The sequence below is a fragment of the Chelonoidis abingdonii genome, chromosome 25 (genome assembly GCF_003597395.2).
Source record: "Chelonoidis abingdonii isolate Lonesome George chromosome 25, CheloAbing_2.0, whole genome shotgun sequence".
In the NCBI taxonomy this organism is placed as follows: domain Eukaryota; kingdom Metazoa; phylum Chordata; order Testudines; family Testudinidae; genus Chelonoidis; species Chelonoidis abingdonii.
In genome coordinates, this window is record NC_133793.1 from 7,724,330 (window position 1) to 7,739,168 (window position 14,839).

Below are 14,839 nucleotides of genomic sequence, written 5' to 3' on the forward strand. Positions count from 1 at the left end.
TCTCCGGACGGCCGCCCGGGCTCCCACATTGGATCTCGTCCTTGTCCCACTCCGAATGCACCACGCCACAGAGCCCAGCAGGGAGACGGCTGCCCTGTCCGATACGCCCCATGCCAAGACACCTGCCTCATCTCCAATTGCGCTGCACACTGGGGCAGATCACATGAAGGGAGAAGTTTTCCGTTGGGAGCAGTGGATACAACATGAAGCTTCCACCCTACTCAGAGCACTAGCTTTAGAGCTCTGCCCTGGGGCACTGCCATGCTCACTGGCAGGGGATGAGAAACCACCAGCATGAATGAAAGAAATGAGTTTAGGCCTTTCCCACTGTTCTCCCATTTTCCTCTCCCAGCTCACCCATTGAATGACAGCAGAAAGCTTCTGGGCGAGGAAGACTAGAGCTCTGCAATGATTCATGCCCCTGGGGCATGTCGAATGGCACAACTCTCCCCAGCCACATGCAAAGGACACACAAATACCCCAGTGGCCACAACAACAGAGATCAGCTTGGTGTATAGAGCTCAGACAGAGGAAACTCTGTTTAGCATGAAATAAAGTGAAAGTCCCATGTTCATTTCACTCATTGCAGTCTGCAAATAGTAATCGTGATTATAATGAACTTCTGCTGAGAGTGGCCTCATGTAATGGAACAAAACTTTGCAGTAACAATGATAATATCTGGCTTCTCTATTTCAATTTTCAAGTGCCCATCACTATAAACATTATAAAGGGCTTTCACTGTATTTGTGTATGTCTCATAGATGCATAAATGACACATACACACTCATTTAATAAATGAAGCCACATTATACTTGTGAAACACTCAGTTTAAATTTTCCCTCATTGATACTTGGTTCAAATTTATTCACCTGATAATTTCTCTGGATGTTTCTTGGTCTACAGAATGATCCTGCTCCACAGACTGGGTGTGAGCAGTGTTTTAAAACTGATTTGACTAGTAAGTTTTGATTGGGAACAAGTCACATGGTATGTTTCCAATCCCTGATTGGATAAGTGTAATTTAGAATCAGATTTTTGATGCTGAGACTTGCACTTATAAGGTCAGAATTCGTTTCCTCGAACATTCAGTAACCATCTCTTAATATTTACTGTTCCCATGAACGTTCCTGCCAGTAAATTTGTTGAGTAGAATACTCGTGGAAAGTGACCACAAAAGGGAACAAACAGAACTGAGAAAAATCCCAGGTTTAGTGGTGTGACTTTTCACAGTACAGTAAACACACCCCCACAATGGTCTAGGGCCCTGTGCTACCAACAACCAGATTTAAAAAGGATTGTCGCTAACACAGTTCAGCTCCCAGGGCTGCACCAGAACTGTAAAAATGGAACTCACAGGGGCCAAATGATGGGTTCCTTTTTGTAGAAAAGAATCAGCAAGGAGTGGTTGTCAGGAGAGAGGAAAACTGCACTGGGCTGAGGGAGGGAAAGCACCACTGTGGGGCAGGCTTGTTCCAAGCACTTTACTGATTTTCTTTTTGAACTTAAACTGCGCCCATCAAGTGATGTCCTTCATCCAGGAATCTGAAAACGGTTGTGCTATTCTCTGGCATTCTGGAGACTCACTAGGTCCCCCCTGGTGGCCACTGTTGTAATTTCCCAACTAAAGACCGCTGCAACCCCCAAACCGAAGCCAGGCATCAAGTAATAAAACTTGTGTCATAAATAAAACTCCCAGGAACAAAAAATCTCTGACCAGGTCACTTACTGGGTTGCAGTTGAATTAAACAGACAAATAAACTTCTAAAAAGCCAAATCTCTGGACATCAGTTAGGTTTACTCTGGGTGAGATTATCTGAACCCTGCTGAGTTTGGGACGTGAGTATCTCTTTGGTTTCTGACCGGAGGCGAATGATGATCATGTGTCCTGCCTAAAAGGCTTTTTCCTTTCGTCCTGGGGGCTACCCCTCATCTCAGACAAACCGTGGTGTGCACCGGCAGCCGCCCTTCAGAAAGGCAGGCCCCTCAGTCTGACTTTAGGATAGGGCTGGTTTAAAACACACACCTTCACTGGGCATTGCAGACTCATGCCTAGGGCCCCAGAGTGCCTATTTAGGGACACTCCTGGCTGCAGTGGCTTCTAGCTTCAGCTCCATATAAGAACAGCATGCCCTGGCCATGATCATGACATAGCTTCAGGCAGCAGGCTGGCACTCCGCCCAACTTCCAAGCAATGCCCTGAAGCAAAGGGGAAAGGACAGAAAAAAAACCCACACCCATGTTTGATTTCAGTCTGGTAGCTAAAGGGTTATTATCTAACAGTGTGGACGCCAGGCTGTACACATTTACACCCAGGGCTAAGTCGTGGTCAGCTTGATGCCATACAAACACTCTGCCCGCAGGCTGGGACTAAGCGGGGTAGAAGCATCCCAGTTCATCCACCTCACTGGCTCTCTCCCAAGGGCACTACAGAGGAAGCTGGTTACAGGATGGTGGTAAATCCTCCTTCCGAGCTGGACTCACCCCTGAGCCAATTCTTGGCAGACCGGGAGAAACTGGTTTCCTGCGCCAGCTGCACCAAGCAGTTCCGCACATGCTATGTCATGACCTGGCTCCACAGGAGGCTCCCTCCCACCGTCCACACCCAGCCCAACCCACCCGAGCTCAGGCTGAAGGCACCCCGACAGAGGCATCAGCAAGCACTGCTATAAATAGCCACATCAAAGGAACGAGATGGGCAGGCTGCCTGGATACTGGCAGCAGCCCTGCTCGTGCTGAAAGCTGGTGCTCGCGGCCTGGTGGCGCTTCCCTGCTATTCTGGCCGGTTGCATTAGAGGCTGCTGCAATGCAGATACCCCCCTTTCTGCATTTGCTGCCTAGGGACCTAGCGTGGGTTTGAGGACATGCCCCTGTCATGTGATAGCACAGCACACCCGGCGTAACCCGTGATCCCGGGGCGGCGCTCTGCCCTCTCCGTGGCCGTACACCAAGCAGAGGTTGGTAGGTAAATATTCCCCTCAGTTTGCCTGTATGTTAAACAAGCCAGTGGCAGAGCCAGGCCTGGTCCAGCCCTCCGACTACCTCGTGGACCGCTGGACATTGGTGGTGTTTCACTCTCAGGGATGAGCCTCACCAGAACCTTCACCTTCAATTCCAGTCTCATCACCGATGCCGGCTTATCATTTAGCCTATTAAGATGCTAAGAACCGATTACTTTGCGAACATCTGTTCTGACAGCGTAATCATCAATCTGCTTCCCCATCACCCTCAATCTTGTCTTCTGCAGAGTCCCTTTTTAAAATAGGTTTGTTGCAAAACCCCCATGAATTCTGATGCTCTAAAGAAAGGTGAGACACAGGCAGTGGAATAACGATTAACCCTGGGTCTAGTGGCAGTTACCGTCTCTGCTCAGTGACATGCCTGCCGTTGCAGCCCATTCACTCCCGAGCCTTCGTCAGTTTGTTGTCCGGTTGGGCCCTGCTCCTGCATGCTGTGCCATGTGGGTGGGGACCACTGAGATCACTGGAGTTCTGTCTGAGTGTCCACCTGCACAATGTAGTTTCCAAGACTGGAGGTTTAGACCGGAAGATCTTGAACGCAGGCAGGGACGTCGGCTGTATCTTTGCTAGTTCACTCTGAGCACTCCCAGTTATGGAGTTTTATTAGCTTCAGATGGTTGGTATGAGAATATGCAGCGCTGGGGAGGGATGCTTGAAAGGAATCACACTAAAAACAAGTGTACATAGGAATGCTTTCCACTAATCTCCCATTTGCTTTAGGCTGACTTATACCGATGATGCTGTACATAGACAAGGGAAGTGGTAGGTGGTGCTCACATTAACTACAATGGTGCTGTTCAGACAAATCTGGTGCTTCTAAACAAATCTCCCAACAGGCCTTTCCCCCCCTCCCCCTCTGATGACTGGTAGAGTGTCTGCTCAACGGAAGACTTTTGCCAAGTGATATTTTTATCCAGGGTTTGAGGCACGAGTCCAAATTACAACAGGAGATTGTTGCTCAGACAGAGACACCACCTTGGGTTACACACCACTTCTCCAGCCACTGCCTGGAGAGGCCCAGTGCTTCCCGATGCTTCTCCAGCTCCCAGAATGCTGCTTTAAACCATTTCCCGCCTTCCCTCTGGGTGGCTGATGGCCCTGGGATCCCCAGCCCTGCCTCCTTATTCTGCTAAAACACCTAGGAGGGGGTTGAGCGGGGGGTTAACTCTTACTGGCTGGCAATCAAACAGAACTTCTCTGGCCTGTCGTCCCCTGACCCCCACCCCGCAAGAATTCCAGCAGGGGACAATGAGTAGTACCAGCTGTAATTTATTACAGACAAATACGCATAGGAATTTCCATGGCTACACCAGTTCATTCATGTATAAAACCATCAGAGGACACAGGAGTGAAACCCACACAACAACACAACAGCCAGGAGGGTCCAGTAGCTGCTGGTTCAATGCAAGAAATGCCACTAAGCCATCCAAGTGTGTGATGAGCTAGGAGTCCTGGTGATCATTTCAAGGAGGCTGCTAGCAGGATGGAAAATCCATCCCGGCCAGGAGATGACAGATGGACACAAGCAAGCAAGCCACAAAAGCAGTGAAATCCAGTTCAGTCAATGATGGTGCACCCTAGGAAGCAATATGGACAAAACTGTACGGTGAAGGTCAAACATGAGTAAGGCAATAAACCCATTCATGCCAGCAGGATCCACGCACTACAGTGGGGAGTCCTCATTTCTCTGAGTCTCCTGGGGCATCCCTCCAGTACAAGCAGGGAAGGGGGCTCTGGGTGTACTTGCCCCATTCTGGCAGTAAATGAGAAGAGGCAAAGCAGGAGCTGCCCAATACACTCATTCCTGGCCTCTGCATTTCCTTCTCTCTCTTTTTTGTCTTAAGCATTGGAAACAAAATTTAAGTGCAAGTCACGCAGCCCTCTGGTGGCCGTGGTGCTGGCATCGCACAGTCTGTGCTTCCCCCTGTCACCTCCAGAACTGGGCACAAGCTCTTTCCCAGAGCTAGAGGCAGCTTAGAACTGGGGTCTGCTTGCCAGGCAGGTCAAACCCCCATTACTGGGGTTTCTTTTGAGCATGGCAAGCTCTTGCTACTATAGAGTGCCGCTTTTAAATAATCTCTCTCGCTCACCCACCCCCCACAAGTAACACTCTCGTACACATATGTGCACACACACACACAATCAGATACTCACATGCATCCATGGACAATTTCTCTTTCTCTGACACACACAAGTATATGATATCACACACACACACTCACATGCATCCATGTACAATCTCTCTCTTTCAAACACACACAGTCAAGACCACCCTTTACAATCACTCTCCCATAGACACATTTACACAGATGGCTATGTTCAATCATACACTCCCCCTGCCCTGATGCCAATATTCCAACAAGTCCCAGATCCAGACAGATACAATTTCATTAATGTTAGCAGACCGTTCTGCTCTTCGTTACAACTAGTAGTTCCTGTTGCAATGTCATCTTCTAGACTTGGGAGAAGATCTGACTTGGACTGCTTTCACTTGGCAGAACTTCCAAAGATGTCAGCCAATGCCAATCTACAGGAAGCACCTTGGGGATGTTTACATGGAAGCCCTGCATGTATCCTGACAGGCCAGTTGGAAGGGTCCCTGTCAGACAGTTTTGACCCCAACCGAACCTCCTCCTACTTTTCATAAAACTGAATATTAATAGAAATGGTTTTGTGATATTTTGTTTCTTTAAAGATTTTTGGTTTGGATTTAAAACCTTCCCTTGGGATGTCAGCAACCCCAACATGGCAGCAGAGTGAATCTCAACGTGAAACTGAGCAAAGAAACAAGATTAAAAAAAAAGTTCCAGTGCTTTCATTGTCCAAGAAGGATTTAGTGCAAGGAACAAACCAACAGGATAAGTGGTGAAGCATATGGTTGATTGTTAATGTTATTTCAGTCAATATATAATAACCTGAGCCCTAATCTCATCCTTGGAAATGGTCAAACCATTTTAACTGAAAATGTGCAAAAAAACAGTCAGCCAGAGGCAGCCACCTCGTGGAAAATTTCAGCCCAAATGAAATGGTCCAAATTTGGTAAAGTTATAAGCAATTTAAAACATTGTCTGATAATGGTATGTGCCAGGCAATCTTAACTATGGGCATTGCTACTTGTGCTATCTAGACCACCACCACAGGGAAGGAGTATTTTTTAAAATGATCTTTAAACTTCTATCTTTCCTCCAATCTGCACCTTCACGTAAGAATGTTGTTGAGTGAATTCCATACAGTGCTTTCCGAACAGCTCTCTGACTGATTCCTTTCTGAACTGGCAAAAACAACAAGGAGGCCTTGTGGCATCTTGGAGACAAACAAATTTATTTGGGAATAAGCTTTTGTGGGCTAGAACCCACTTCATCGGACTAACATGGCTACCCCTCTGAAACCTTTCGGAATTGGGGATTTAATTCTTTTCCACTGTGTTAGCAGCATCTTTCTACTTCAGGAGACACCACAGGTTTTAGGAAAGTACCAGGAGAAGGATGATAAATTGCATAGTGGCCTCGCTTTGAATGAAACTTGAATTTTGCTATGGTTAACGAAAGACTCAGGCTCAAATTCTCAGCTGATGTAATTGTCGATTTCAAGAAAATGTCTGTCTCTCCCCCCACCCACCATAGGTTAGGACTGTCTTTCAACTTACTCATATTCTCAGCCTGGGTCCAGAGGTCAGGAAGCCACATTTTGAAAAATGGCTTCTGATTTCATGTGGCTCAATTTTCAGATGCTCAGCTTGAGATGCCTTTTTTCCCCAGGTGTCACTTATGGATTTAGATATCTAATAGTAGCACCCAAATTTGGGCCATAACATATTGGCCCAAAACATTGACTAGGAAATGGGGCTTGAAATTTTCCTATCTAGAGTTTGACCAACCTTTGTTTTCCCAAACATTAGTGGATAAACTGAAGGTTGGGTGGGTGCAGCAACAGTGGTGGGAAACTGGCTGCATCCCTTAACCTCATTTCCAGTCTGTTTAAAATTTAAAACTGTAAATGTTTTGTAACAATAGTGTATCATTGTTCCTGCACGTAAGCTGGATTCCACTGAAACACATTGTCAGCCTTGACTTCTTTTTTTTAATACATCAAAGCTCTTGGACTGAAAATTTCCGTTTTGTTTTGTTTTTTCAAATGAGCACCAAAAATTTAAATTGGATTGGAATATGAGATCCACAGAAGAGGATCCCTGTTCTCACAGATCCTGTCCAATGCAAAGTCCCCCCTCCTGTAGACTTATCAAGTCTGGCTGGGTTTTGGTTAAAGTTCTCCTAGCTTTGGGGTCAACATCTGGTGCAGAACTTAAGCGTGAGCGCCTCTGGGTTTTTATGGGCCCTGGAAACACAGAGGAGGCATAGCAGGATCAGAATGGCTGGTGCTGGACTTAGGCATGAGGGTTTTCAGGCAGGTGTGGAGATGAGGTGACAGCCAAAGTGGCACAAGTCAGCAATGGCTGATGCTGAGATGCAGGAGCAAAGGTAGCAGAGGTGGGTTTAGGCCTTGGTTGACCCTTCCTACCTTTATGCAGGAGACATGGAGGGTGATATGGGGCTGGAGGGTCAGAGACAGTCAGTAAAGTGCAACACACACAGGCAAAAGGAAACCTTTCCTTCAACCCACCCGGACAAGGCACCTGCAGCTTCAATACTAATCAACAAAGACGCTCAGCCGCTGCAGACTTGGATATCAATCCATGCCTGGTGCCCTGGTCAGGGATGGTTTGGGTAGCTACCCAACCAGCGAGCATCTGCAGTCACCACCAGCAATGCTACTTGCTGCTCTTGGTTTGTTTCTCTTGCACCATCCGCCTCTGCTTCTGTGCTATGCCATACGGGACGTGGGCTGCGATGGTGCCACTCTCCTTCGCCCCCTCCACGTGGAACATCTGGTCGTCGAAGAAGATGTGCGGACGGATCTTCTCCAGCAGCGGCCCCTTGGGGGCCCCGGCCAGGAACAGGGCTTCGTCAGTTTCTAGTCCCCAGCTGCGGAGAGTCTTTAGGGCACGAGCCCCAGAGCTGGCAGCGCTCCGGGCAGTGACCAGGTAGGTGCGAATTGGACATTCCAGTCTCAGACCCTTGGAGTAGAACTTCTTCTGCAGCTTCCCCAGAGATTCCAGAAAGCCTTTCAGCGGCCCCTACCCAAGCAAAGAGACACTATCATTCATAGCTACCTTCGTCCCTTCCCCGATCTCCATGCTTTGGGAAAGGCCCTGTCTCGGCCAAGCATATAGGAACCAAGGCCCAGATCCTCAGAGGTCTTTAGGCACCTAACTCCCATTGAATTCCCTTGTCTTTCACAGCCTCATCCTGCTCTGCCCCCTCGGCTTGTGCTCAGGGCTAACAGAGTGGGAATTGCTGGAGCAGTCAGCCAGTTCTCAGCGCTTCCTGCCCCAGAACTGGTTCCTGGGACTAGCGTGTCAGGGGGGCAATTGGCCATACCTGGGCCAGTGGCTTGTTCTCGTAAGCCTTTTCGTGTTCAAAGAACATGTCGAGGCCGTGCGCCTTCACAATCTGCTCCGACTCGTCCGAGAAGAGGACGGCGTCCCCGTCGAACGCCACTCGCAGCTGGTTCTCTGACACTTTCACGTCTTTGCTGGGGCTGAACACGGTGGCTGCAGCGATTCCTTTGTGAGGGGGAGGGGGGGAACGAGAAAGAAAAGTGACAGGCGGCATGTCTCCTCCCACTGTGCTTCCCAGGTCCTTCTACTGCAGAGCTGAGCAACAGAACTGGACACACACAGAGCACAGACACGCCAACACTCTTCCTTACATTGGACACTTGCATCTGGACCCTTACATCAGCATTTAGGAAAGCCAGAGGCACTTAGATACCTAGGTGAAGACATAAGCCTCTGGATGAAGGATCTAGTGCTCTGCTTAGGTGCCAGCCTCCCTCCTTGCCCTGCTGCTTCACAGCCCTGGGTATGATCTAGTATTTAGTGGGGATGTGGGGGGAGGGGAGGTGAAGATTGCAGAATTGACATAGGTTTCTATCATTTGTCACTGCACAGCTTACAGGTGCTTTCGGCACCTCAGCCGTTCCCACCAGCATGGAAGGAGTCAGTATCCATCCAGCAGCCAGCAGAGGAGAGCAGCCCACCTGCACTTTGAGAAGCTATAGATCTCAGCAGATGCTGTTGTCTCCATGGGAATGAGAGGTCCCACGTCACCTCAGCAAGGGCAGGGCTGTGATGGAGACAGGGTGTGGGACGCTCCCACTACCCAGCTGCTGCACAGACCCAGAGGATGGAGATCCTGGGACTGTAGGTCCTCACGTCGCTCTCCCAGAGCAGTGTGATGTGGGCTGTGCTCGCCACTCGCTACCACCCAGGGTTTGACCGTCAGACTCACCCTCTTCTATGGCCTCACTCACTTTCTCGGCGTCAGAGGAGAGGTAGAGGTTGGTGTGATAGGCCTTCAGGTAGCAAGTGGGGCTGTTCCCTCCCGTCATGCAGAACCTCTCGATGAACAGATCTGAGGACGGACAGACGCATCAAATTAGCTGGGACATGCCAGCAAGGACCCAGGCTGTTATCCAGACCTATGGCGTGCAGGGAGCCCAGCAGCTGCCACTGGTGGGGGAGTTACCCAGATAAAGGATTTGCTCCCCCTTTGATGCCAGGCCAGAAGAAAGAGATGGCAAATGAGCCAGTGCTGCCTGGCCCCCAGAAGGGTGGAGGCCCCATGGCTGCTGGCAACAGTGGTGCTCATGCCAGCCCTGTCACAGATGCTGGCACAGCAGTGCTGCTAGGACGCAATGCCTTCTATCTAGTAACTGTTGCCACCTGTTTCCCAACACCTGTCAGTAACCCCTTCACTGAGCCCCTGCACCACACTACACTTAGCAGTGTCTTCCTGTGAGCCATCCTCCTCCCTGGCACAGGAAAGCCCAAAGGGGGCATGTGGCATTGATTCAATATTGACCTACATAGAGACAGGGCGTCCTAGTGGCCAAGACACTAGGCTGTGACTCAGGAGGCCTGGGCTATAATCCCAGCTCTGCCACTAGCCTATGGAGTGACTTCGGGCAAATCACTTCACCACCCCTTGCCTCAATTTCCCCATCTGTAAAATGGGGATAATGTCACTGACCTACTTGTAAAAGCACTTTGAGATCTACTGATGCAAAGTGCTAGACAAGAGCTAATTATTATTATACTGCTTCTATACCCTCCCATCATTCCTTCCACTCCCAGGGTTATTCACTCCAAGAACTCAGATCTAAACTAGGCATATGGCAAAATCAAGGTTGGTTTGAGTTTGGCAGAACCTCATCAGATGGCTTTTGATCCTGAAAAGTACCCAAGTGTGGTTTAATCCAGGTCTCGTTCCATTCAAGTGTCCAGGAATGGCATAAGCTCTGATTTTGGTTTAATTCCCCTAAGAACAGATGGCCCAAAATTAGACTGATGTTGCCAAATCCTCATTTACCAAACCAGAACCAAGGTTGATTCAGAGCTGGATCGCATTTGATTGGTACCCTCGAAGATTGGAGAGGGTTCGTTAACAACCATCTTTAGTCTAAGCCACAGGAGACTGGGGCTTGCTGGGTGGTTTAACAGAATAGCAGGAGGAATAGAAGATAAAGCTTTGCCCTCCAGCTTCTCCACCATCACAGCCACTAACCAAAGACCCAGTGGCCACCAGCTCCCAGGTCATTTCAGAGGTTCTGGCTCAGGGTCATTCGGTGCTTACTGTGATGATTGATGCTGTTGATCAGGCGGACCCCAACCTGGGCGTGGTTATTGGTCATGAGGACAATATCAAAGAGTTCTTCGCTGTCGGGGTAGAGCTCTCGCAGCTGAGTGTTGACAGCTTCAAGGGCCTACAAGATCAAAGAGAGGGAAGAGTGATCTAGCCACCAGCTCAGGCACATGCTCCTTAACAAGAGAAGTGGGCGGGAGAAAGCTGAAACCTGATGCCCACTGATTTACATGCGGCCTTATCTGCTTATAGTCAAAGTGTTCCCATCTGCCTTCTACTACTATCTGTGTAGCTATGAACAGAGATACCAAAGGCTGGTTGGAACCCATCTAGGTATGTCCCTCAAGAAAGTTAACAATTTGTTTCCCTATGATGCATGTGTCTCCTAAGTTCTCATCTTTTAAAAATAAATTTGACAGCACAAGCTACTCCTTGCCAATATTTTTGCCAATATTCCATCCATCCATCCACTACTCCTTTGCTTTCTCTCTGAAATACTGATGCTCTGGCGCTTTCAGAGAAGACCGCCCTGTCAGAAGAGTACCTGTATCTCCTTCCTTCATGGCCCTCAAAAGGCAGAGGAAGAGTCTAATCAAATCTTCTATATGACACAAAACAAGGACAGCTCTTGACTCCTTGGGCACATCTGAAAAGCCGGCAGTTGGGAAGATTTTTACCTAAACTGAATTTTTCAGTTCTAATCTGTGCTGTTCAGTGGAAGTCACTACTCTTAAAGCTTTCTCCGAGTATTTTCCTTCTCTCCCTCGGTTTTCTAGATTCTTTGAGTTGAATTCTGCTCTCTTACACCAGCGGGAATCCAGAGTAGCTCCATTGTAGCCACTACATCTATTCTGGATTGATACCAGAGTGATGAGAGCAGAATTCTCTAAGGTTGGTGTTTACCTTCAGTTTTATTCAGGACACCATGAGCCCAAGTCCTTGTGCCTTGCACTGGTGGTGAGGGAGTTTGGAAAGGCAAAGGAGAGGGTGACCAGATGTCCCAATTTTATAGGGACTATCCCAATTTTTGGGTCTTTTTCTTGTATAGGCTCCTATTACCGACCCCCCCCCCCGCCCTGGTCCCGATTATTCACACTTGCTGTCTGGTCACCCTAGCAAAAGATCTCAGGGGGCTGGAGCAATGGTGCTCACCTTGACAAATGGGAAGGCAGCGCCGGGTAGGAAGGGTTCATTCTCATGGTCCAGCTGGTATTTCACATATGCCTCCACCCCTTGCTCTGTGTAAATCTTCTGCTCTTCCTCCATGCGGAACAGAGCCCGCGAGGAGACTGCGATTGTTATTGCATTCTCAGGCTTTGGCTGCATGACAGAGAGAGACAGAAACTGCATCACTAACACATACGTTTTCCATCCTCGGTCACAGGATTATGGACCTGGTTCCAGCGTGTAGGGGTATCATCAAATGCCAGGCCAGAAATGGAGCACCAGGTCCACCCCTCTCCAAAGTCTAGGAACATCAGTTCTGGATCGTTCTCTAGATCAGAATGTAGGAACTGGGCATGTGTCTATTAAAAACAAACCCATCCCAAACTTCTCACTCCTGCTTAAACTCCATCTAGCACAGCCCTCTGGGCCCAAGAGTCACACAGACAGATTGCCTCCATTTCACTTGACTGTGTGCTGGGAATCATGCACAAATCGATATTGCTTGCTTTAAGGTTATAGGCAGGCAGCCAATGCTTGTTAGCGCTTCATCCCAGAGTGCATTCTGAGCTGGGACATTTGCACTCCTTGCATTCTAGGGCTTCTCCGAGCTAAGAGATTTCTAGGAGAAGCCTCCTCAGTCCCATGGCCCCTCTGAGCCGAGACATTTCCGTTCCCTGCACTTTCATCAGGGGTCACTTGACACTCACCCAACTGCTGAAAAACTCTCCATGTTTCCAGCTGAAGGAACTCTGGGGGCCATCTTGCACAGAATGTGATGGGTTTTTGCCTCCTGGTTTTATGCAGCATTTAGTGTCCTTTGACGTTAAAAGCCAGATTCAGACCTGCTGTCCATGAGTGCAATTCAGCTGAACACCATGAATGGCACCTGATTATACCAGGCATAATGTGGTCCTTAGGGTGTGTCTATACCAAACTATGAAGTTATGGCAGGGGCATCAAATGAACAGAATAACTGCTGTGTCTCCTGTGATGCTGCAAAACTTCGACAGATAGGGGAATGGGGAGGATACTTCTGTCATTCATGGGGCACCTGTCTCCCAAGTGCCCAGTAGGGTGTAGCTCAAGCCCTTAAAGATTAATAACGTGCCCAGCACTGTTGATGCAAGTGTAATTTTAAAACACTAAGCATTGCATTGTGGGAGGGAGTTCGGAAAACCACTTGACCCAATGCAGAGCAATGCTTAGAGCTTCCCATCAACACTGGGAAGAAACCATCACAGACTGTGCTGGGTCTGCCAGAACTGAAATACTATAAAGACTTTGTCCCAGGCTTCAAAACCAGCCAGTGCCGGCAATGCTTAGAAAACGCCGGAAGAAGGCTGTTGTGGCTGGATGGAGGGCAGTGAACGGGTGTTGTAAGTCCAGGGTAAGCCAAACCACCATTGATTAGCAATTGTTATTAATCTTTAAGGGCTTGAGTTACACCCTACTGAAGAAATCAAGAAGAGTCTTGTCATGGACTTCCATTAGGCATGGCTTGGGCCCTGACACGTTTATGGTGCTGGAGGTGGGATTGGCACCTTGCTGAGGGGATGAAGATACCATCTCCCCCCAAAGGCGTTTACACTCTCAGCTCTGAGTCGGAGAGAGGATATTAATCTCACGCCAGCCACGGAGGCAAAGTTGTGATGTGCTTGTGGAGTCTCAAAAGCAAAATGGCTCCTCCGCGGCAACTCGCTGGTTGACAAAACAATTGGAAGCAAAGCCTGAACTGTGACTCTTCTGCAGGCAGCCCTGTGCTGCCAAGAATCTAACAAAGCTGATCCCTCCTCAGCTGCAGCAAAGCCCGTGACACTGTGCACTCGCAGAGAAAGCAAACATTGGCTCCTGAGCAGAATTTTTATGGCCTCTAGGAATAAGTCATCTCTGCCACTCATGATTTAGCTGCGTCCAGGAGGAGGAGGAGGAGAACTGGCCTCTTTGTTTAGGCGGGGAAATTTTAAATGAGACACCCCCCCAACACCTTCAAAGTTCCCTCCAGCGCAGAGACCATCTGCAGGGGAAGAGGGCCGGAACTGGCAAAGAATCTCTGAATCCTAGGTCAGACAACAGCTGAGCTTGCTGTGGCTAACAGTGCCACCACCATGGACTTCTGACCCACTCCTTGGCAACAAACCCAATACAATAAATCAGATGGGCGCTGGGGAACAATCTAACCTCTTGTGTTCCTTTGTCCTGAGAAAGACTGGGCCACACCCTGCTCCCAGATGTACCAGCGCAACTCCACCAGCATCAGTGGAGATGCAGCGGCACAGCTGAGAGCAGAATTGGGCCCACTGCGTTTCCAAGGCAGCCCCGAAAATCTGAATTTGGCATCTCTTGCACGTACAGAGGCATACGGTAAGGGATTTTATGCTCCGGGACACAGCAGTTTAGCTGATTGCAAGGTATTACTGATGTATTATGCTGAGTGCATTGGCTTGACTGTTCCCACTCTTTCTTAGATTATTTAGGAATTATTAGTTCAAGTCAATATTAGAGAGAGATGACATGGCCGGGCTACAACAATCTATTGCTTATCGTGAGGCACCAGCGAAGGGCCCGGTTCCATTGTTATCAGAGCCAATTTGAAAGGCGAGTGCATGTGGACAGTGAACTGCGGCATGCAGTTTCCCATGATTTCATGTAAAGAGGTTTGGGGGGCTGAACCTGGATGAAAACCTACGGCCAGAGGTTAAGATTTGGGGGATATCGAAGCGCAGGGGTTATTATATGAAGACAGTGAAAACTAGAATCCAGACAGTACGGAACAGAGTGTTAGATGGGCCTAACCCCAGTAGGGGCAAACTTTTCATAAGCGCCTAAGTGATTTAAGTGCCTCAGTCCCATTTTCAGATGTCATTTGGGCATTTAAAGAGCCTAAGTCTCACTGAAAGCCAATGGAGTTTAGGAAGTGATATGCTTAAGTGCCAGATTTTCAAAGCGATTCAA

At 48.7% G+C, this 14,839-nt stretch overlaps 1 protein-coding gene across 1 annotated transcript; it reads right to left on the reverse strand.

The window, feature by feature from the left end:
- Nucleotides 1–4,268: 4,268 nt before the first annotated feature.
- Nucleotides 4,269–12,040, reverse strand: NT5C1A (5'-nucleotidase, cytosolic IA). Its single transcript, XM_032789692.2, has 5 exons — nt 11,873–12,040; nt 10,712–10,841; nt 9,368–9,490; nt 8,456–8,640; nt 4,269–8,151 (listed from the first exon to the last, which is right to left on the reverse strand). Exons 1-5 carry the CDS (start codon nt 11,984–11,986, stop codon nt 7,786–7,788), a joined length of 918 nt encoding a protein of 305 aa, XP_032645583.2. The 5' UTR covers nt 11,987–12,040; the 3' UTR covers nt 4,269–7,785.
- Nucleotides 12,041–14,839: the final 2,799 nt, after the last annotated feature.

What these genes read in the sequence shown, in the direction of transcription:
- NT5C1A (XM_032789692.2), bottom strand. Translation starts at nt 11,986, where the DNA reads ATGGAGGAAGAGCAGAAGATTTACACAGAGCAAGGGGTGGAGGCATAT. An exon ending in CTGCCTTCCCATTTGTCAAG is followed by an intron (nt 10,842 to 11,872) that starts GTGAGCACCATT and finishes TTGATCTTGTAG; the next exon opens with GCCCTTGAAGCTGTCAACAC. An exon ending in CAACAGCATCAATCATCACA is followed by an intron (nt 9,491 to 10,711) that starts GTAAGCACCGAA and finishes GTCCGTCCTCAG; the next exon opens with ATCTGTTCATCGAGAGGTTC.